At 54.9% G+C, this 23,145-nt stretch overlaps 1 protein-coding gene across 10 annotated transcripts in view; it reads right to left on the bottom strand.

The window, feature by feature from the left end:
- Positions 1-23,145, bottom strand: part of ADAMTS14 (ADAM metallopeptidase with thrombospondin type 1 motif 14) — a 72,388-nt gene that overhangs the window by 30,383 nt on the left and 18,860 nt on the right. For 9 of the 10 annotated variants that reach the window (XR_004626147.1, XR_004626148.1, XM_034662636.1 and 6 more), the window contains exons 3-4: positions 19,822-19,978; positions 13,479-13,669 (exon numbers count right to left, since the gene is read on the bottom strand). The exons of the other annotated variant lie outside the window; for it this stretch is intronic. Coding sequence is in view for 7 of the 9 variants with exons in the window: in XM_034662636.1 (XP_034518527.1) it covers positions 13,479-13,669; positions 19,822-19,978 (348 nt within the window). In the remaining 2 variants the exon portion in view is untranslated. The remainder of the gene's footprint in view (positions 1-13,478; positions 13,670-19,821; positions 19,979-23,145) is intronic. 10 annotated transcript variants of the gene reach the window in all.

Below are 23,145 nucleotides of genomic sequence, written 5' to 3'. Positions count from 1 at the left end.
TTTGCCCTATAAACTGTGAAAAGTACAAAAAAGGTAAAAGAAGGAAATCGACCATCAACCAGATAGATGTATGATAACCACAGTTACTATGCTTCCTGCTGTGTGTGTGTGTGTGTGTGTACGCGTGGGCTCATTTTACAGAATAGTAATCATACTAAATATACTGTTTATATGGTGCTTGTTTTGTGAAACATTATCCCATATATTTAAAAGCATCATCTCCAATGTCTGCGTGTGATGGGCCATGACTTATGTAACTAATTGCCTAGTTGGACGTCACCGCAGGGAGGAGTGACTGGCTCAGCGAGTCAGTGTCAGCACACAGCACTGCTAAAGCAATGCAGCTGCAGAGGCCAGAGTCCTGGGTTCAAATCCTGCCTCTGCCCTGGATGCTGGGTGGCTCAGGGCACATCAGGCAACTCCTTAGGACCTATTTCTGTAGAATGGGGATCCTGATGGCCGTCAGAGGGCTGGCATGTGGACATCTCATGCCAGCGCCACATCTGGGAGCAATGAGTGGGCCACACAAACAGAGAGGCAGAAGCGGATCCCAGCCTCCAACTCCTGCCTGCACGCCTTCCCGGGAGCTGGATGGCGTTCCAGACATGGCCCTGTTCTCCTCACTGCCGTCTCTCCATGCCCCTGGGCCCAGGAGCAAAGTAACAGCGTACAGCCCACAAAGCAACTGCCATCTACCAAAGGGAGAGGAACATAGTGCCAAGACTGTATGTGAGAGTCCCACAGGGAGGGCGAAGCAGGAGGCGACCGGAGGCCTGCTCCTGGGCCGGCCAAAGACCTAGCAGGCTGTGGCCGCAGAGCTCGGCAGCCGAAGCCTTGTGCACCACAGAGGCCCCCTGCTGGTGAGCACGCGGACTTCAGAGCAGCCTGTGTCAGGCTTCCTTCCACCAGGGCCTACCTGGCACCCACGTCTGGCCCCAACTGAGACCAAAGACCAGCACCAGCTGTGGAACAGCGCCCCCCGACACCCCAGCACAGGGAACAACGGAAAATCCAATGGGCGGCGGCACTTCCACCCTCATCCGCTCCCCAGCACACATCACGGGGGCAGAGTGGCCAAATGCGGAAAGAGAGGACATCCTTCTCAACCTAGGTGCCCCTGACTTCTCCTAGGAGAACTGTGTGGTGGAGGGGGGCAACATGCGGGGGCCAATCGGCCACACATATTTTCTCCCTAACAGAATTCTGACCGAAGAATTCTTCGCTGTTCTGCAGAAATAATCATCAACCTGCCACGGATATTTCTTACATAACCTTCATATCTCAGCCCCTCCAACTCAGAACGTGGCCTCCCTTCCACATGGGGTGCGGCCAATGTCTCAGACCCCCCCTTACGTGCCCTGTAAGCACGCAGACCAAAGATGGGGTGATAAGCAAGGCACGCTCTACACAGCTACATCTGTGCCCCACATGGACACGTGTAAACCCACTGGTTGCCCCGGGGCAGGAAAAGAGAGCAGTCCCCGGAATGCTTCGGTGGAGACATCTGCAGGGCCTCTGGGCATTTGGAAATTGTCAGGGCCTTTGTCTTCCTGCTCTGTGTCTCTCCAAAGTGGGCCAGGCACATTGCTGCCGGAATCTGGCCACATCCTTCATTGCTGTCCCCACACTCAGCAGGTCAAACTCACCCACTCCAATGACTGGCCTCTCCACCCAGGACACTGGGAGGTCCTCACGGTGGGAATGGGGAAGAGACTGCCGCCTCTCCGAACAGGAGGCAGAATCAGAGCCCGAGGGTCCAACATTGGTGGGGATTGAGTGGGGCCTCCTGATGCCACCTCCCACTCCCAGGTAACTGGCCTAAATGCAATAGTGAGGGAGCAGAAAGGGGCAGAGGCCCCCTCCGGATGGAGAGACCTTGCTCAGCACAGTACAGCGCTCTGGAATCATCAGGTGACTGGTGGACCTGACCCCAGGAGCTGGGGGAAAAGGAGATGGGGTCCGTATGGGCCGGAGGGGTCAGGGAGGGCTTGCTGGAGGACCCAGAACGAGCCTCGCCCGAGAAGGTCACACGCCCTTTGGAGGAGATGGGCTGAGGTTCGGTGCAGGGGAGAGAAAGGCAAGAATCCTGTGGAGTCATCAAGAGAACCCGGAGGCCAGTGGTAATCATGACAGCTGAGGCCAGCCCCACCCACAATCGGGAATTTCTCCCCAGTCCCTGCTTGCACGCTTCCAGCAATGCCCGTACCAGCCCATTGGAAAGTTCTGGGTGCCGTGAGCCCCATTCGGCCTTCCCGTCTGCCTCCCCCACTGGCCTCAAGTCTCTCTCTGGAAGTCGCGCTGAGCATAGCTGCTCCATTCCTGGGGAGAGATGGTGGCCGTGGTCTCTGCGGGACTTCTCCCCGTGCTCCCGTCAGTCATGGAGAAAACCTTCCAGGAGGCAAGAAGAGAGAGGACGGGCCACTTGCCAAGGAAGGGCCATCTGGTTAGGAGTAGGTTTTCAACAGCGACAAGGGGAGACAATGAAGTAATACCTTCAAAGCACCAAGATAAAGAACCCGTCTGCCTACGATCCTGGGCCCTGCAAACCAGCTTTTAAGAAGCATGATGAAAGAAGACATTATCAAAGAAACAGAGCCCGAGACAGTTACACAGACCCCACCACAGGGTCTGAAGCAAAGGAAGATGGAAAGCGATCCCCAAAAGGTGGCCTAAGGAGCAAGGGTGGATGAATAGCTCTGACGGGTGAAAGGAGCACGGTTCAGCAATGAGCGATAGTCTGGTCTTTTCTTATGCTACATAAGGATGATAAAAATGAAGTAATTCCATTTTACAACTTTATTTCCTCATTAAAAAAAAAAAAAAGTGGGCTTGGCCCTGCCATTCCACATCCCCTGGCCTGGTCCGTCTCTGGGGCCCTGGCATGCTCATTTGCACACACCCCGATCACCCGCAGCCCTTGAGTAGGATCTTAGGGCTTGGATTCAGCTGAAGCTGACCTGACCGCTTGCACAGGCCAAGAAGGTGGCTGAACAGGGCTGCCATGTGCACCGAGAACCTCAGAAGCCCCCTGGCACACGGGTTTGAGCCACAGCCGTGAGCCGGTGCTGGAACCCCAGCCAGGAGGCACAGCTACCTGAGAGGCCCAGGTCCCCTGGAACACACCCACATGTGGCTCCCTGACAGGCTCTGGTCTGGCTGTGCACTCCAGAACTGGCTCTGTCAGCCTCTGCCCTCCGCGGCTGCCTCCCAATGCCAGAGGGAAGGCCAGGGCGCCAGCTCTGGGGAGACCAGGAGTCGCTTCCCGTGGTTGTGGGCACCAGCGCGACGGCAGCAAGACACACCCACAGAGCACAAAAGAACACTGTGTCTGGTCTCCTTGCTTCCCCACCTCAGCCAAGTTCAATGACATCTGCCAAGACCCAGGTTAGGGTTCCACACCACGTACTGACCTGGGATGGCCACTGGGTATGTACTAGAAAAACAAGCAAAGGTCAGGACTCTCTCTGGCCAAGGGGAGACAAAAGAGAAGAAGGGAGAAGTTTTCATGGTCACATAGCAGAAGCTAGAAACCACTAGGGTTGGGGGAAGAGCTGCTATTCATGAACACTGACCACGTGCCGGGCACCATGCTGAAGGCTTGCATACAACCTCACATCAACCTCACGAAGAGAGGCATTGTTCCCATTTCACAGGTGAGAAAGCCAGGGCTCAGAGAGGTTGAGTGACTCACCTGTGGCCACCCAGCCAGAAAGCAGGAGGGCTCAAACTTAAACTCAGATCTTTGTGACTCTTAGCCACTACACTCAGCTCCTTTCTAGAACAAGCCCCTGTGGCAGGCTGGCTAGAGTGGGCTTCCTCTGGCCTGGGAGAGAAGATGAGAAAGTGGGTTTCCACATCCAGTAAACAGCAACATGGCAAGGCGGGAGTGGCTGCAAGAACCCCTTCCCTGTTTTCCTGTAACCCTGCGTGGGCGGGCCTCCTGGGGGGAGGGGGGCGGCAGGGGGGAGCTCTGTGGTCAAGCCCAGGGAGCAGGAAGAAGGAAAGGAGGGTCTATTGGGCTGGGAGCTCTGCATCTGTTTTCCTGTCCAAAGGGAGGGTCAGACTCTGGGTGGCTACAGCAGAAATGCCTGGGCCTCTGTCTAGGGCTGGAGGGGAGAGCTGGGCCCCTGGGGAGCCCATGGGAGGGCAGCTGGCAGCCTTCCCTTCTGGACCAGGCCAAGATGGGCTTCTCCTTGTTGGTGCAGGGACAGGATCCAGTGGAGAATGGTCCCCAGCCAGCAGGAGTTCCCACACTGCTAGGGAACACGGCTCCCGAGGAGCTGGGGCAACATGTCCACCTGCCTGGTCAGCCAGGTCCAGGACAGGGAGGGGCCGTGCTGGAAAGTGCGACCCCGAGGTCTCAAGCCCACCCCTGCTCAAACAGGAGAAGACACGAATGGCCACTGGAGGGCTGGCACAGCCACAGCCCCTGCCCACCTCACAGCACCCTCCCAGCAACCTGCCCGGAAGGAAGTTCTATCCCTTCTCTTCCTTCTAACTGGTATACTTTTGATTTTAGAATAGCTTTAGATTTCCAGAAAAGCTGCAAGCAGAGTCCAGAGAGTTTCCGAGGGCCCCACCCCTGCTTCCCCTATGATTAACATTTGCCGTGACAGCGGTACATTTGTCACAACGGCTGAACCCATAGGACACATCATTACTAACGAAAGCCCGTATTTCTTTCAGATTTCCCCAGTTTTCTCCTAACGTCTTTTGTTTCTGCTCTGAGATCACATCCAGGACCCCAGGTTACACTTCGCCACCGCGTCACCTCGGGCTGCTCCAGACTATTCCTCCTCTCCGACCGTTCCTCCGACTTCCCTGGGTTTTGACGACCCAGCAGTTTCAAGGAATTCCAGTGAGGCATTTAACAGACTGTCCTTCAACGTGGGTACAACTGATGTTTGTCTCACGGTTAGATGGGGGAAACGGGCCTAGGGGAGGGAGACCACAGAGCTGAAGTGCCACCGTCTCCACGTGAGTCAGGGCACTGCCACCAGCAGGACCCGTCCCTGGCGAGGCTGACCTCCATCGCCTGCTGGGACCGCATCTGCCCCCAGGCCGTGCTGTTCGGGACCAAGCCACAGAGCACAGCCCTCACTGCAGGAGAGGGAGCTCAAATCCACCTCCCTGAGGACAGAGTCTCTGTATCAGTTACTTGGAATTCTCCTCCCATCTGTTTATTTATTCTGTCCTTTATTGATCCGTATGAACCCATGGGTGTGGATTCTATACTCTGGGTTATAATTCACTGCTACATTATTGTGTTGCACAAATTGTCCCACTTTGGCCACCGGGAGCTCTTTCAGGTGGCTCCTGCGTCCCTTTAACACAGCCTTGCTGTTGGTTCGGGGGGGGGGGGTTGGGTGGTGTTTGTGGAGCACTTCCTTTCTGGCACTAGGGGATGCTCGTCTTGGACATTCTCCGCTCCAGGTCTAAGACTCAGCCATTCCTCGAAGGAGCTCCATCAGGCGTGGCACGTTAGCCTCTTCTAACTGGGACAGGAGCAGGTGCACAGCGACGGCAGGAGCTCAGCACGGCTCTGCGCACGTGCCTTCCCTGGCCACTTGCCGCCTCAGAACCCGAACAGAATGGGGGCAGCCCTGCTGGAAGGAGAGGCCTGGCCATGATCACCTGTCCTGCCCTTTCTCAGCCCCAGACCCCGGGACCAGCCCTCCGCCCCCCAGTCCCGACCCTTCCAACAAGACGGGGACGCAGCGGCTCTGCCGACCCAGTGCTCCAACAGCACCGCACTGCATCAGATGCTCTTCTCTCCCTGTTTACAATCGCGGCGGGTCAGGCGGCAGTTAGAGCGTGTTGTCACCGCCCGTGTGAGCAAGAACCTGTTACTCCTGGGGGCTTCCCAGGACACAGCAACCCCTTGCCATTGCCGGCAGTGGGCCGTTTAGGGGTTCCCTGAGGAAGGAATGTGAGTCCTGCCTGCCTGAAAACCTCCACGGCCAGCTTCGGGTAAAATCGAGAAGGCACCCACTTTTCAGAGCTTGCAGAACAGGTTCCGGCTTGGAGGAAATCCCAAAGATAAGGCGCGCCTGCAGCATCACCCATGCTCCAGAGGGCACAGGGGACTGCGCTGTGCGGGTGAGCACACCCTTGGATGGCTCTCTACGGAAAGGGACTTGGACAAGGAGCGCTCCGAACAGAAGTTAGGGAATACCTTACTTCCCCACACTGTCGTGTCTATGTCTGCACACGAGTAATGTAAGTATCTAAGTCTCAATCAAGTTAAAAGAGCTCTTCCAATAAGTACAAATATTAATTCTAAGGGCTAAGAAAACATCATTATCAGAGTTTAACGGGTAGTACTTTGTTACTTTTTTTTTTTTTAAGATTTTATTATTTTTTCGACAGAGATAGAGACAGCCAGTGAGAGAGGGAACACAAGCAGGGGGAGTGGGAGAGGGAAGAAGCAGGCCCACAGCAGAGGAGCCTGATGTGGGGCTCGATCCCATAACGCCGGGATCACGCCCTGAGCCGAAGACAGACGCTTAACCGCTGTGCCACCCAGGCGCCCCTGTTACTTTTTTTTTAAGATTTATTTATTTGAGAGAGAGAGAGAGCATGTGAGCAGGGGGGGGGCAGAGAGAGAGAATCCTGAAGCAGACTCCCCGCTGAGCATGGAGCCCAGCATGGGGCTCGATCCCAGGACCCTGAGATCATGATCTGAGCCGAAACCAAAAGTCAGCCGCTGAGCCAACCAAGCCACCTAGGTGCCCCACTTTTTCTGTTTCTTAAGAACATATAATAACAGAGCATCTGACAATCGATGGGTTCGATTTTGATGAAATAAGGCAAGTTTGTGTCACACTCCTCTGCATGTGTGCACCTCATCTGGTACACGTATCTACACACACACACATCTGTGTTAAACACACAGGTGACTAGATGTCTGTGCATGCACACGCACGTGCGTGGAAACAAGCGCTCTCTCTGCGCTGTGTGCAGTGTGGGCCGTATATCAGTAATCCTCTGTGGCTGGCAGCCCACGATCCCTGCTGCCCCCGCCCCCAGCATAGGCCTGACCCGGGCAGTAGCCAGAGCTGCCCCGGTTTCCCCCGGGGCTGGGACGCTGAGCCCTGGCCGGGGCACTGCACTCACTCCCACGGCACGTGGGCAGGCCCTGCCTCTGAGGTCACCAGCGAGATCCTGGGGACTGAGGCCGCTCTCTGAGTGGTGGGAGGAGAGCATCGAATTTTCTGCTTCTTTTCTCCCTCGCTGCTGCCGGCTCAGCAGCTCCATCTTCTCCCTAAAAGTTCACAACCACAGCCCTGTGTTTCCAAGGGCTGGTGCGGGCTCCAAGTGGCTGCCTCGGATCAGCACGGCCCTTCAAGGCTCCCGGAGCCTGCAGGCTGGCCTGAGCGGTTCTCCCACCCCTCCGCCACTCGGCCCACCTCACAGGCTGGCTGCTCGTGCAGGAGGGCTCCAGGGTACACAGGGATGGACCCCCCCTAAGCCCCACAGAGCCCCTTTCACGGGTCCTCAATGCTCAGGACGTACCCTCCACTACCTGTCTCCAAAACGCAGTAGCCTTTCTGTCCCGGGTCGGCCTGTCGGAGAGTGAAGAGAGGCAACCTAGAGATCTAGAAAGACCCGAACGGCCCATGACCTCACCCGCTGAGCCCTACTCTCCCATCTGAGTGTAGACAGACCAACCTTGTAGAGAAGCCCGAGGACAGAAGGTGAGGCAAATGTCAAGCATCTGGAACAAGGCCTGGAACAGGGAGGAGCTCGATCAGTGGTACCTCTCGGTTGCTTCAGAACTTGGGCTTCCCACTTTGGGAGCTGAGGGCAGGTCCCTGAGGCCAACCCAGGAACAGGATTTCAGGAGTGTGTCCCCCCGTATGGCCACGGAGATGCCAGGCACAAAAGCACTCTGTCCACCAGAAAGCTCTCACCGCCGTGACAGATGCTCATTATTATTATGGCTCTCCTGCCAGGAGCCCCAGCATTCGAGCTTTTGTGGGAAGCACCGTTCTCTGCCCAGGGGCCCTGCTCTGAAAAAGCAAACGCCAGCACGTGGGAGCCAGAGCGGATCCTCAGGGCCGGGCCCCTGGCCCCAAGGGCCACTCAGGTTGGGGGTGTCCTGTACGCTGTAGGACGGTGAACGGCAGCCCCGGCTCCTCGGGGGTGTCAGAAGCCCCCCATGCCCTCCAGCTGGGATAACGAAAAAATATCTCCAAACCTTCCCCAGCGTCCCCTGGGAGGCGAAACTGCCCCAATTAAGAACCACTACCTTGAAGTAAGATTTTTGCTTTACTTTTGAGGGACTCTGAGTGCCCTAAAAAGCTTTTTGGAGAGAGTGGAAAGCTTTTTTTGGACAGAGACAAGAGAAGAGGAAGGATTCACAGGAGACGGAGGGGGAGGATTTGTGTCCTTCCAATGAGCAGGGACGATGAGCGGCTCCGGAGGCTCACATATCCCCGAACGGAAAAGGGCTGGCCAAGCAACACTCTGTCAGCACGAAAGCAGTTTTTTTGTGGTGTTCCAAACCGGCCTTTATGATGAATATTTAACACAGTTACATGCCAAGAGAATGCCACCCTCCCAGGCTGAGGCCACCAAGGCCCTGGTCTGACAGCCATCTGGACCGTACTTTCTCCGCAGGGCATCTGAGAGGCTTCGGAGAGGACCGTCTCAGAGACACCAGGCAATATCTCTCCAGCACCCACGTTCAATGCCTTTGTGGTGTCAGCCTGGCCAGGTGGGGTGGAGAGCAAGGTGGGCAGCGAGCCTACCACCCCAAGAGTGGGCTGCCAAGAAGGGTCTGGCTATAGACCGGCTCGGTGAGGACCAACAAAGGGGCCTCTCTGTCTCCTCACCCTCCCTCTGCTCTGGCTCTGGGCCCTTGGAGGATCCCCCTGTGCAAGGGAGTCCTCGCCCCAGAGATTCGGTGAGTCACCCCAGGCAAGGAGAGGGCCCCTGACGGTGCCTGATTCTCTCCATGGCCCTGGCTAGCAGGTCCGGCCACAGCCAGGAGCCCAGAGCAGGAAGCCAGCCCAGGGGTGAAGCCTCAGAATCCTGACTCGGATATGGAGACCGTTTTGGGGAGAGGTTCCTTCCGTAAAGCGGCAGCACCCTCCCTACCTACCAGGCCAGGGGCCTGTGACCCTCCTTCTCCCTCCTCCTCAGAGCTGCCCACCCCAGGTTGTACCACAGCAGCAATGGGGGGAAAGCACAGACTTTGGACTCAGACAGATCTGGGTTTGAATCCTAACTTGGCCACTTACTATTCTGAGCCAAGTCATTTGGCTTCTAGAGCCAGGGCGGTCAAAGGAATGCCACTGGCATAAGGCCACAGTGAGGATTCATGGAGCCTGTGTGTGAGGTTCTCAGCCCCGTGCCTGACATGTGGTAGGTACTGGAATGATACTGTGATATTCGAGAAAGCTCACAGTCCCTGTCTCTGGAGTCTTCCCGCTGGCCCATCACAGCCTCGGCTGGCTCTGGGGTCCATCTTCTTCTCCCCCAAATCCACCTAGGTGCCCCTGTCAGGCACTGTTCGGCACTCTTCTCCGTGCCAGAGCCCAGCTATTGCCCGAGGGACCTTCCCGCCACAGCTCCTGAAAGGGCTCGGCCGGCCTGGCTGCCCCCTCATTCCTGCCCCCATAACCCTGCCCTGCGTGATGGCGTGATCACCGCGCCTGCACGCTCCACCTCACCAAACCCTTCCCCCCACCCAGGATGGCTCAGCTCCAGACCACTCCAGAAAGCCTCTCCCCCAGTCCACAGGGATGGCTGCCTCCTCGAAGCTCCTTCAGCACTGCCCCCAAATTATTCCACACACTGAGGCTGGTTTTTGCAGCCAGACCAAAGCTTCTAGAATAAGAGTCTGTCATACTAGGCTTACACCAGGCACTCACTACATGCTGAACACAACTGCTCCTTATGTTTCAAAGCTCTCAAAATGGTTCACCTGTCCTAAGATTTGGAGAAGTTGTAAGGTAAGTGGCCTGGCACGGATGGGTCAACGGAGGCACAGGCAAATAAAGTCCACGAAGGGCCCACCAGCATGTCGGGAGGAGAGAAGAGGGAGTCGGGCCACCATCTGCAGCTGCATGAATACGTACAGCACATCTCCAGGGTTATGCAAAGGCAAAGTGAGAGGCAGGAGGCCCTGAGAGCTGCCCGTGAGCAGGGCCTGATCAGATGGTTTGGAGTGTTTCCCTAATGGCTTCACCCCCTCCTCCAGGGTTAGCACAATGGGACCATACATTCCGGGAACCGAATCTCTCACTGATAAGACCAGGCCAGCCCTGGCCCCACAAATCAGGATCAGAAATGGTCGCAGGCATGCAGGCACACCAAGGGGACAGCTCAGGGACACGCTTTTTACTGGCTTCATGAAATCCCTCAGGAAATTAGTGTTTCAAGCATTCCAGCCAAAGAAAGTTCCCAACACAATGGACACGCTGAGCTGCTTGTCCTCTGGGAGGAGAGGTGGTCGGCCACCCATCCGCTCACCTCCAAGGGCCAGAACTCTGGTTCGATGCCCTGTGCACCTGGGAAGTCAGGAGCCCAGCACTCACATACCCCCGGAGATAGCTATGGGTCTGCACACAACAGCTCCTCAGCGTGGTGAGCCTTCCTCCCCCGGAGGAACAGGCCCTGGGCGGGTGGAGAAGCTCTGCCTCGACTTCCCATTCTATTCCCACATCCAGAGCGCAAGCCGGCAGCGAGCAGAAACAGCAGCCTCAAGCAGCCTTCAGGAACCTCTGGAAGACATTTACTCTCCCCACCTACTTTCTGGTAGGTTGTAAGGAGAAGGAAAGTGGAACCGAGCCTATGGAAACAGCAGTCTCCAAGGCAGGCCCTCAGGGCACAGCCCTCGGTGAGGACCACGCAGAGGAGCTCCCTGGCCAAGGCTGAGTCATGGGTCCGGGGTCAAGAGAGCCTGAATGGGATACAGGCTTACTTTTCTCCAATAAAGGTCCTCAGTAAAGTTCAGGGGACATGGCAAGGGACGCCAGGGAAGAAGACATACTAGGTGACTAGCCTCCGCATCAGGACCCTCAAGAACTTGGTGGCACTTCTCATGCACTCTTCACCACCCTCCACACAGCTCCAGATCAGAGGGGTTTAACGAGACCCTTCTGATCGAATCACATCTCCATCTGGACAAGCCTTTGGAAGACAGTTCCAAAAGTATCCTTTGCTCTACGGAAAACAATATCTCCTTACATGAGTCACCAAAAAGCCTCTACCACTTAGTTACTTGGAACAGTCACACAGCCAGTGCCCAGGGGTGTCTCCTGAGCGAGGCTGCCACCCTCCCAGCTCCAGGAACAGGGACGCAGCCCGTAAGTCAGATGGGCCACCAGATTCCCTGCTGTCCCCGGGAGGGGCTCTGCACCTGGGAGCCCCGCCAGGAGGGAAACTCGGAGAATGACGATAACATGTGCTTTGATGGAAACTGCCTTGTCCACAGCACACCTTTCAGCCTTATCTGACTCTGATTCCATGGAAGCTCCTTCACAGCTGAGAGCTCAACACAGGATAGCAACGCACGATTCTTGTCCACAGATGCACAAATTCTGCCTCGCCCTCTACCCCATGAGACAGCCAGTTCTGTTCTCTGCCTGCGCCTTCATTTCAAAATTCCTGATTATAAATGTTTCCACTCTTGGGGTTCTCTTTTGAGAGGGTTAAAACATTTGCCTGATTCTCTCATTGATTAGTGAGTGAAGCAAAACCTTTAACACTTGCCTGTTTTTATTTCTGTACGAGAGTCATGATTTTACCTTTTCCTGAAAATTATCCTTTAGCAAACTGAAGGACTCCGGGACTAAATAGGGCCTGGCTCGTGGGCTCACACTCATAGGGTTGCCAGCCCCCACTCTGGACCCAGGACCCAGGCTCCCAGCACCTGAGGGCTTTCTTTTTTTTTTTTTTTAGAGGTTTTATTTATTTATTTGACAGAGAGACAGCCAGTGAGAGAGGGAACACAAGCAGGGGGAGTGGGAGAGGAAGAAGCAGGCTCCCAGCCCAGGAGCCTGATGCCCCAGAACGCCGGAATCACGCCCTGAGCCGAAGGCAGGTGCCCAACGACTGTGCCACCCAGGCGCCCCACCTGAGGGCTTTCTAAGGCCTCCCCTGCCCTCTGCCCCGCCGCCACTCCCATTCTCCACCTGCTGGTTCCAGCCGCTAACTCTAACTTGGCTCTCCCACTAATGGGATTAGTGCTTGGCTGTGTGGCCTTACGTTAGGCTCAGGCTCGCGGTCTCTAGAGTCTGGGTGGGTGCTCAGGTGCTCGGGGGACGTAGTGTGTCCCTATTCATAGCCATCTCCCCTCCCTCACAAACAGCCCCAAGTGGTAGCCCTTGCTCCTCGAGTCCCAAACAGCAGGTTCCTTAAGGGACAGAAGAATTAATATCCAAACAAAGAGGTGGTGAGGGGGCCGACTTTCAGGCAGCCCTCCCCTCCCTGAGGCTCCTTGTAATTGGATCTGATGCCTTTTCTTTACACAGACATTTTGGTCACAAATCTGCTGCCCTCCCGTTCCCTCTCAGCAGATGCTGGCTCCCTGCCTCTCCCATAGACGCCGCTCACTTCCATATTATCGCCTCTCCCATAGACACCGCTCACTTCCATATTATCGCCTCTCCCATAGACGCCGCTAACTTCCATATCATGACCTATCAGGGGTTGGGCACTGTGCTCTGTGCACCTGGGGCTCAAAAAAGTATAAGACAAAACCCCCACCTCAGGACCTCCCTTTCAGGGGCTTAGACAAAGACACACACAATGAAGGGGGTCAGGTTTTGTCACCCCAAGAGATGCCTCTTCAGCATACTGATTGTTTTAAGCTGGTTATTTGTCAGGAACTACAGACATATGAGCAGCTCTGAAAAGCTCAGCGGAAGCGACCCTTTTGTAGGAGACATTGGCACGTGTAAGGCAACGGTAGGGTGCCTCCCTGGCTGCACCAGAAGACGGGGATGACTGAAGCTCTGGAAACTCTCATCAATGGAGGCGAAGACCTAAATCCACATAACAGCATTTCTGTTCTCGGTGAACACCGAAGGCCCACCTTCAGGGCCTGGGATCCCCGCCATCCCTGGCAGATGGACAACTAGCTGGCCAGTCTTCCCGTCTGGGATCGGGCATTTTCTGTAGATGAAGTCTCAGGAAAGTCCCTGCAATTCCAGGGCATGTGAGGCCCCTGACCATGCCTGCCTCGGGCTCTGAATGTGTCCCTGCCCTGACACCACTGTCCCTGGTTCCGGCTGGCCAGGGGCTGCCACCCATGGCCTGGGGGCACCTCGGCACAGGCGTGCACGGTGGAGACGGCCTCGGCCTGGAGTGGACGCCAGGGCCAGCTCAGGCCTGTCGCACTGCTGGGCTACGGTGCGAGCTGTACGTACACCCACCGGAAAACAGCAGGCTGGAGAGAAATGGGCTGCTCTGGCCAAGACTGGCGGTGCCCCGCCCCCGCGGCGACGCCCCAGGACAGGGCCACTCACGATGTTCATGAGGGTGAGGACATAGTTCTGCACGTGCTCCCTGCCGTGGAAGCGCACCACCGAGTCGTCCACCACCAGCAGCACCTCGATGCTGTAGCCGCCCGCCTTGGCGTGCCGCCGCTTCCGCTCCCCGTCGCCCAGCTTCTCCCCTGCCAGGCCCAGCAGGTTGGGGAGGTCGCCCAGGCCGAAGGCTGCCAACCAGGATGGGAAAAGAGACAGAGGTCAGATCCGCAGGAGAGGCTGCCGCTCGGATGCCACCCACCGGCCCACTCAGCCCCGTCAGGTGGGCGCTTTTGCTGCTTCTGGAAGCCAACTTAGCAGGGGGGTTCGTCCCACACTGCTGCTTAACTCAGAGGCACAAGCCCTTTGCTGGGCACCACGCCATGGCTGAGTCTTTGAGGCGATGAACAGCAGAGAAGGGGATCTGGCCGGGAGTCACGAGCCTGGGTCCCAGTTCCCACTCAGCACTATTTCCCCATGCACCCTAGCCCAGCCCGTTCACCCCTCTAAGCCTCCCCCTACCCTCCTGTGACATGGAGATGAGCCATCCTTGATCTCTTACCCAGGAGCTGGCTGTAACAATCAAAGGTGGCAGTGGGTGGAAACATCTCAATAAAGGGAAAAAATCGTGGTGTTACTGCAGCCTACGCAGGAACCCCTGGAGTATGTCCCCCCCAAATCCCTCCCCATCACTGCCAGCAACCCAAAATGTCATCACCACTACTTTGCCTTTTTGGCAAAAAACAAAAATATTTATTTAACTAGGATTCGTGAACTAGTATGATGTAATCTAGCAGTTGTCAAACTTTTTCTGTAGAGGACCAGATAGTAAGTATTTTTGGCTTTGTGAGTCATACAGTCTCTGTCTCAGCTATTCAACTTGGCATACAAGTAGCCATAGACAATATATAAGCAAACAAGTATGTCTGTGCCAATAAAACTTAATTTCCCAAAACACGTGGTGGGCCTTAGTTTGCTGACCCCCAATCTAATCGAATCCAATCCAATCCTTTTAACTCTCAGGTTACTGCCCCCAATAAACAGGTCAACAAACTGAGATCCAGAGTCGCTTGTCCAGGTCTGTCCGGATCAAGAGAGCGGGCTTGGAAACGTGGCCATCGATGCTGCTACCTAGAATCTGCCCAAAGCAGATACCGGCCATGACTCCCTCGTCTGAACAGACCCGAGCAACGTCTGTTGGAGCAGGGAGTTAAGGGTTCCTGAGGACGCTGTGGGAAAAACTAATGAAGGGGAACAAAATTTGCCACCCCAAAATATGTCTCTGTGGCACGAGGATTATTTTAGACTGATTATTTTTAAGAACCAGCAGACACAGATAAAGCTCTGGAAATTCCATAGAAGTGAGCGTGCAACAGGAGGAGGCCTTTGTAAAAGGAAAATCTCCATTTGTAAGGGTGTCTCCCTGTTTGTACCAGGAAAAGGAGGATGACTCTAAATCTCGGGAAACTCTTATCAATAAAGAAGGAAATGATTTAAATCCACATAACCTTCCCCTTGTTTACTTTGCTTTTCTTGGTAACCTCCCATAACTCTCTCCTCCTCCCCACCCACCAACATCATCTTTTGTCTTCAGCTGGAGATGTTAAGGTGGCGGCTTGGACCATTTGGGGGTGTTACTCATTTTCCGCTCCCACGCATACAGGAGGTATCCATGTAGTTAAACTTCTGTTTGTTTTATTCTTGCTAATCTTTTATTACAGGGTGCCTCAGCCAAGAACCTAGAAGGGTAAAGGGAAAATTACTTTTCCTCCCCCGCACTAAGAAAGCAGGATAGGAGCCTGGGGTCTCTTGAGAAGGCCTCAAAGCCTTTACATGTCATGATTTCCCCACCATCCTACCCTGAAGTTCTGATACTTGTATCATTGATTTCTAAGAATATCCAGCTATGCGAGAATCTCCCAAACAGTGGGACAGGGGCTAAGGATAGAAAAATGCCACCAATGCATCCCCAGCATATATCAAGGGGTGTGGTTGCAAGTGGGGCCCAAACTTATGGGGTGGGTAATGAAGGTAGGGTCCCCTGCCCTTGAGCTCACTGCCTGCCCCAGGTGACAGAGAAGGAACCAGAAGGTAATAGCACTGTAACTTCAAGGCCTACAGGAGGGCTGACTAGGGAAGGCTGCCACACCAGAGACCCAAACCAGGACTGGGCAGTTGACAGAAGCTTCTGGAGGAGACATCTAAGCTGGGCCAGATGGGGACCAGGAGACAACCTGCTGGAGCATGGGGAACTGAGGGTCCCAAGCAGAAGGAACTACACTGGCAAAATCCACTGTGAGCAAGGATGGGGTGACACCAGCCACAGTGTGGGTGACCCGCATGAAGGGTTCCAAGGGTACCTCAGCAGAGACCCAAGTTCTGCCTCTCAGCTTCTATCAACACAATACTTTAGAAACTGAAATCTGAGGACAGGGCAACAGGGAACCATGGGACTCTGCTATTGTCTCTCTTTATCTTCTCGGTTAGTAGCCTGCAAGTGCAAAGGGAAAAAAAGCACTAGACTAAAGAGTTGGAAAAACGTGTGCCCAGCAGAAACGTGCAGCCAGCCCTCTGAGTGACTCACAGCGTGGCGAGTGGAGCTCACGCTGTCACCTCGCTCAACCTGGCACCCGAGCCCAGTGGTGAGTATAGCAGCCCAGAGACAAATGCCTGGGAGAGAAGAGGGAGAAGCCCCAGGAGGGGAGGAGAGGGGGCAAGCATTCTCTCCAGGGAGCAGGGAGACTAAATAACAGTTACTCCCATCACAACACGTGAGCAGGGCCTGTAGGTTTATGAACCATAAGTGAAATGTACAGCTTGACCCTTACAGCTCTCCCAGCCAGGTCTGGTAAAGGGAGGCTCAGAGAGGTTGCCTGACTCATCCCAGGTCACACAGCACATTAATGGCCAAAGCCCAGAATGCAAACCCAGGGCTCCCGCTCTCCCATAATCACGCCCTCTCAGGGCCCACCCAGATTTCCCTCTCAGCAAAAATAGCGAGGGGCCATGGGAAGGGCCTGCTGACATCACCACAGGCCCTGGAGAGGTGCCACCCACACCCTCTTCCATCTCTCATCCTTCGGGCCAGACATCGGTAACATTTCCAAGCGGGGAGGGTTGGGGCAGCAGGGCCCTGGGAGGCTTTCCAGGAGCCCACCCAAGAAGCCCCATGAGAATGTGAGATGGTGCAGCTGCTCTGAAAACAGTTTGGCAGACCCCCAAAAAGTTAAATACATTGTTACCACAGGGCCCAGCAATTCCACTCCGAGTTCTATACCCAAAAGAATTGAAAACATACGTCCACACAAAAACTTGTACACGAAAGTTCATAGTGGCGTTATCATCAAAACCAAAAAATGGAAACAACCCAAAAGTCCATCAACAGATGAAGAGAGAAATAAAATGTGGTCTGTTCATGCCATTGGAGTATCACCCTACCACGCACAGGACTGAAGGACTGACGCAGGCTATGCGCGGATGGGCCTCACAGGCTAAGCGACAGAAGCCAGTCACAAAAGGCCACATGTTGCGTGATTCCCTTTACACGAGACATCCAGAACAGGCCCGTCCATAGAGAGAGAAGGGAGATGAGTGGCTGCCTGGGGTTGTGGAGGGGGGAAAGGGGAGTGTTCATTAATTCACGGGTACAGGACTTTTTGTGAAAGTGACAGAAATGTTCTGGAATCAGAGAGTGGTGATGGTTGCACAACATTGCAAACATTGTAAAAACCCATTGATTTGTATACTTTAAAATGATTAAAATGGTGGATTTATCTCAAGTTAAAATAAAGCAGCAGCAGCAGGGGCCCAGAGCCCAGCCTGGGCTATCCTCACGTCCGATGGCCCTGGCCGCCAGCCAGAGAGCTAGGACTCTGGCTACAGGTGCCCGTGGCCCTGTGGCATCCCGTTCTCTCCACACGTGGGGACTGTAGGGTGGGAAGGGGTTACAGAGAGCGGGACCGTGGGGTGAGGAGGGAAAGGGCAGCATTAGGAGTATGGCAGTGTCCAGGGCACAGCCCCTGAAGCCAAGCAGGGTCCACAGGGCAGTCCCTGAGGGGCTGGGAGGGGGCCAGCCATACCTGGAGGTCTAGCCAGGGCAATTTCTAGCTCCAGACTCCGAATGTAGTGGGTTACGTATGAGTGGATGAGTGTGTGAGGTGTGTGAGTGTGCACGTGTGAGTGTGTGTTACGTATGAGTGGGTGAGTCTGCGGGTACACGCCTGCACTCTTCAGGAAGCAGCCGTCAAGACCACACCGAGTGCCAAGGAGAGTCCCCTTGGTCCCCAAGTTCATCGGTGCACATCAGATACTTCTATGCTGAAGCCCCTCCACGAGCCACAGCTCAGCTAGAAAATCACTCTGGTGGGTCTTCTGATGCCTCCTCTCCTTTCCTGAGGAAAGCCACACCCTGTGGGGTTGCGGAGCTCATGTGAAGGAACAAAGATCATGAAGGCGTGGCATCTTCCTTCAGGAAGCCCCCGGCCTAACTGGGACAAGAAGACGGTCCCAGGAGAAATCCAGAAGGCTCAGGGATTCAGAAGCGGGGACACCTGAGCTGGGCTGACACGTGGGCAGCATGGCGCATGGGGGCGGACAGAGATGGAGGAAGGTCCTCAGGTGGAGGCAGATTTCTCACAGCAGGCTCTGACTGGCTGGTCGAGGCCTCTGAGGCATTTCTCTGGGTGCTAAGAGGTACACCCACAGACGTGAGGTGAAACCTTTCGACTCAGTCAAGAATGATACATGGAGACAGGCACACCCAGAGATGCTAATATACCCACTGGGTTCAGACCCACCAGTGGTCTTAAAATAACCGTGAGTGTCACAGGTTTCCAAGAAAAGCCCTCCACTGCCACTTGTCTTTCTAAGGAGGGATACGGGTGGGCCCGGGGCATGGCATCACCCATAGGCCCAGGACTTCCAGAGGGAAGCTTGATGGCGGAGGGGGGGCCCACCAGCCTTCCCGGGCCTGAGCGCCAACCCTGTTGAGCTCAGCGGTCCGGACTTCCCAGCCACTGACCGTGATGGCAGGCAATGTGGTTGGTTCCAGGCCCACGGTTGTGGAGCAGAACTTCCCAGGGTCTCCCCAAGAGGGGAAATTTATGGTCTTTTGTTCAGAACTGGCCCCAGCTAAAATGGAGCCTAGTGAGACTTGTCCTTCTTCCCAGCCACAGTGGAGGGCATGGTGCTGTCCCAGGCTGCCCCTGAAATCCACCCCGATCCCCCAGAGGCTCTACCAAGTCCCTGCCCCCCACCCCTCACCCCAGGCCTGCAGAGCCCTCCATGACCCAGCTCGGCATCTCCTGTGAGCCACGCTGGGAAAGCAGCTAGAGCTTTGAAGGAGGCACTGCGTGTGGGGACAACTGGTTTCCACGCATTCCCTCACGCTCTGTCCCACCCCACCAGGCCCTGGCAGGAGGGTGCAGTCCGTCCCCCGCCAGATTCCACCCAAGGCCTCCTCATGTCCTCTTGGCCAGAGGGGCTTCGTGACAAAGCTAAGTTGGACCATGCAGCTGGCCATGGGCCCGGGACCAGCACACGCTGCATCAACCACTTTGTTCGCACAAGCACGGTCCCGGGAAGCACGGGCCCCAGGCACTGCTGGTGTGCGGGCTTCTGTGCCGATCGCCAGGCTGCAAGGATACCCCTGCTCTCAGGGGCTCTCGCCCTAACCTATCAGCATTGACCCTAATAACAATACTGGAGTAAGAGCAATCATGTCTCAAACACCTGCTATGCGTCAAACACCTCCACGCTGGGATTTTTATGTACACTATCGCTAAGACATGCAACCTGAGAGAGCCCCAACAATTCGCCCCCCACTTTACAGATTACGAAGTGAGGTTCAGAGATGTTAAGTGACTTAGTTAGGGTCTCACAGCCGACAGGGTTAGACATAGGATTTAAAAATGGTCTGTTGGACACAAAGCTGACCCCAATGCCCCGATACCCGTCAGTCCCCCCTGTGAGTGCCCTAAGACCTTCCTTCCTGTGGCTCCCAAGGTCTGAGTTGATTTTTAGGGGGGAAGAGCTAACTGCAGCCATTGCACCTTCTACTAGGCAGGAAAATCACCTTCCGAAGCAACATAGAGCCACACAGAGACCTCTAGAGTCCCTAGGGCCACAGTCCAGGGGGCTCGAGTCGCTCACCTGGCCCCCCGACTCCAGCTGGCTGTAGGAGCCCCTAAAGCCCACTGGGGTTTCTCTGCTGGTACACATGGTCCAGTCCCATTTTACAGATGTGAAGACTGACGCCAGGACTCGAGAGGTTAAGCTCGGAGGGGACCTAAAAACACCGCAGGTCCAGGCAGAGGTGGAGCTCAGGGACCTGCCCAGTGCCTACCTTCATTGTGAAGGTCCCCGCCGGGCTCGGCCCACTCCTGCCGGACGACCTCCCGGCGGTACACCACGTGCGTCCTCCCGCCGGCCTCCCGCTCCTGCTGCCCCCACTCCAGGGGCTCGATGAAGTAGTCGCTGCTGTCCGTGCGGATGAGGCCCGCCTGCACCAGGCCCGCGGCAAGCCGGAGGAGCGAAGGGGGAGAGAGAAGGAGTGTGAATACACAGCACAGAACAGTCGAGCATTTGTGAACACAAATGTGTGTGACTACATGTGTGTAGACGGGAGCAGGTGGGAGGACGCCGAGCAAGGGGGGGGACTTTTCCTGTGCTATGCACTCACGGGCTTCCACATAACATGTCATTTAAACAAAGGGTTCCAGCACTTCGAGGGGGGCGGGGAGGCTGGAAAGGCATCACCATAAATACACACACAGCCCCCCAGAGCACAGAATTCCAGCCGCAAAGCACCATCTTAAAGATCTGCGTTTACCTACAGGGCAGACAAGGGGGGGAAATTCCTACTGGTAAAGGTTAATTATCCCTCACACGGGTGCCGGCTCGCCACTCCAGTACAAAGGGCTATTATTTCAGATTTAAAGCATGTGTGCGTGTACACCCGGGACAGCAGCTAACTTTCGTTCGCCAACAGCGAAAGAGCCAGGGTCGGGCACAGGAATGCGTGCTCTGTTTTTAATCTAATTTTTCGCCTGCATCAAAATATGCCTGTAAAAATAATCAGGTGTTGGCCTTGGAAATAAAAACATTAAAAATGTAACCTTGGCCAAGGCCAGCAAATGTGTTATGAGCCCCCAATGAAGGCAATAATCACAGGGGCCAACGAGACATGTAACTAGATGTGTGCGAAGACGTGTCGGGCTGCGCGAGCTCCCCCCTCCCCCCCGGCGCCAGCTCTAGGAGGCAGTCAGACCAGCCCACCCACCACAGTGCCTGGGAAATAGTAGGGAGTCCTGAAGGAAAATATATTCGTCAAATTCCTTAACTCATTCAACAAGCATCTATTGAGTGCCTACTCTATACAAGCACTGCTCCAAACACTGGGAATGCAGGTGTGAACACCAGTAAACTCATGAAGGAACCATTCTTATCGATCTCTCAGACCTTCTCCACTTGAATAGGAGCCGCCTCTTTTGAAAGCAGGAGGGACTTTATGTAACCAAATGCCACCAATTTCCACACTGCAGATCCACTGTTCTGAGACGACATCCTCTAAGACCTACTGAGCACGTGAGTCGGCCGCCACCAATCCTCTTTCCACCAAAGCTACTGCAGCTCCTCAAATTCTGGCATTCCCTGCCCCATGTGGCCACCAGATCTCAGGGCCTCACACGAGGGATGCAGGCTTTGGAATGATCCGCACGGCATCGGGCTGGGCTGCAAGGCACGGCCATCCGGTTCACGCCTCCTGTCCACGATCACGGGCCGTTCAAGATCACCATGCCTGCCCCAGTCTGAAGCCTCAGTCCTTCAACCACCTCCCTACTCAGGGGAGCTCTTCACTTTTGCTTGGATGCCTCTAGGAACAGAGAGCTCCCTCCTTCAAGATCTAACCTACTGCTGTGCAGGGATACTGGTCATGTTTTACTGAGCTGAAACACGCTTCCTTACACTCCACCCTTTCTAAGCAGTCTTCTTATCACTGATAATAACAGCACTATCTGCCACTTATATTTACATATGTTATTTCATCTTTACAACAGCCTTATAAGATAGATGCAAATATTAGACCCATTTCACAGATAAGAAAATAGGCTCCCTCTGAATGGTTAAGAAACTTGCCCAGTCACCCAGCAAGTAAGTGACAGCACCGGCCTCTCCCCAGGGAAGAGTCAGCGAACCCTATTTCCCTATTCCAGTTAAGTGGTGAGGGCAAAGACCCAAGCCCTGTAATATACAACCTGGGAAATAAGTTTCAAACCTCTTTGTGACTGTGGATCCCACCAAACCCCAGGGGTCAAGGACAGAACTTGCCAGCATTGTTCCTGGCCAATTTTGAGGATTGCGTCTCACCGTCTCACCGTGACAGGCAGTTCTTGCCCAGGCTGGGGCGTCCCCTCAGCCTCGGAGACCCGCCTCCTGGAGAGGGGATGGGTGGGCAGGCTCAGCCACCAGGTCAGGAGGCAGACTGGGCAGGTCCCTCCCCCATGGCCCTAGGTTTCCCTGTCCGCACTCTGAGAGGTTTGGCGGACTATCTCCAGCTCTGCCCTGGCCAGGAAACCAGGCACCACTTGGGGCAGACAGACTGGCAAGGGGAATGTTCTGGCTCTCTGCCTCCCTGCGAAATTACTCCCGTCTCTCAATTTATGAGATGTTTATATTTCTGAAAAGTGGTGGCTAATTTTAAAGAACTTAAATCAAATCAAATTTCTGTATAAGATGTCAAGAAAAGGGGAACATAAGTTGCTGGGAAATTAATGTCGGCCCTATCTGTTTTCACCAGTACCTTCTTCGCATGGAAACGGTAACTCAGTGGAAATATACATTAGAAAGATTCTTCATGCAACACCAACAACAACAGCAAATAGCTGGTTATATCCAGTTGAGCCACATACTGTGCAGGCCCTCAGGCCATTTCTCCAAATGGAAACTCTCCAAGGTGCAGGCGTGGCCACCAGCAGCCGGACTCTGGACCCCTTTCCTACCGCTGCTACCGAGGGGCTTTTCCTGGCAGGTGAGTGGCTGAGGGGGACCTCTTTGACATCTCCAGTATGGCCAGTGACATCATGTCAGTTGCAAAAGTAATGCTTTCCGCTGTGTCTTCATTCAGAGGCCTCCAGGCCATGCTCTCCCAGATTTTTCAGCCCAGCTTCCCTGCAGGGGAAGCCCCCAGGTCCAGAGGGTAAGTCCAGGGCGCCTGAAGGAGACGGGGTCATGTGGTGATGGAGGAGGTAGGCGCAGGCTTATCCTTGTCTCCTGCCATAGGTCATAACTGAGCAAATTTAGCAGGTTACTGGTAGCTGTCTACCATCAGGATGAGGTCCCACATATTTTAGCAGGTAACTGAAGCCACATTATTTTAGAATTAGTACGTACGTGTACATATAAATGTGTTTATTCTGAAATCGCACGTACTTGCACAGAAACTATGAGGCAAGGGTGGAATAACCCAACACTTCTCCCGGAAGAGACCCCCAAAGACTGACATTTGTGTCTGTGGAGGTGCCAAAGTCTGGGCTGAGATAGGAAAGCACCCCATCTGTGCCGGGTCAAGCGCAGAGACAACGACCAGGCACAGGTAAGCTGGGGTCCAGGCACAGGTAAGCTGCGGAGCTCCGGGAGGACAGCTGCATGCCCTCCCTCTAGCAAAGTG

This window comes from Ailuropoda melanoleuca, chromosome 6 (genome assembly GCF_002007445.2).
Source record: "Ailuropoda melanoleuca isolate Jingjing chromosome 6, ASM200744v2, whole genome shotgun sequence".
Classification (NCBI taxonomy): Eukaryota; Metazoa; Chordata; class Mammalia; order Carnivora; family Ursidae; genus Ailuropoda; species Ailuropoda melanoleuca.
This window is presented reverse-complemented; position numbering and strand designations above follow the sequence as displayed.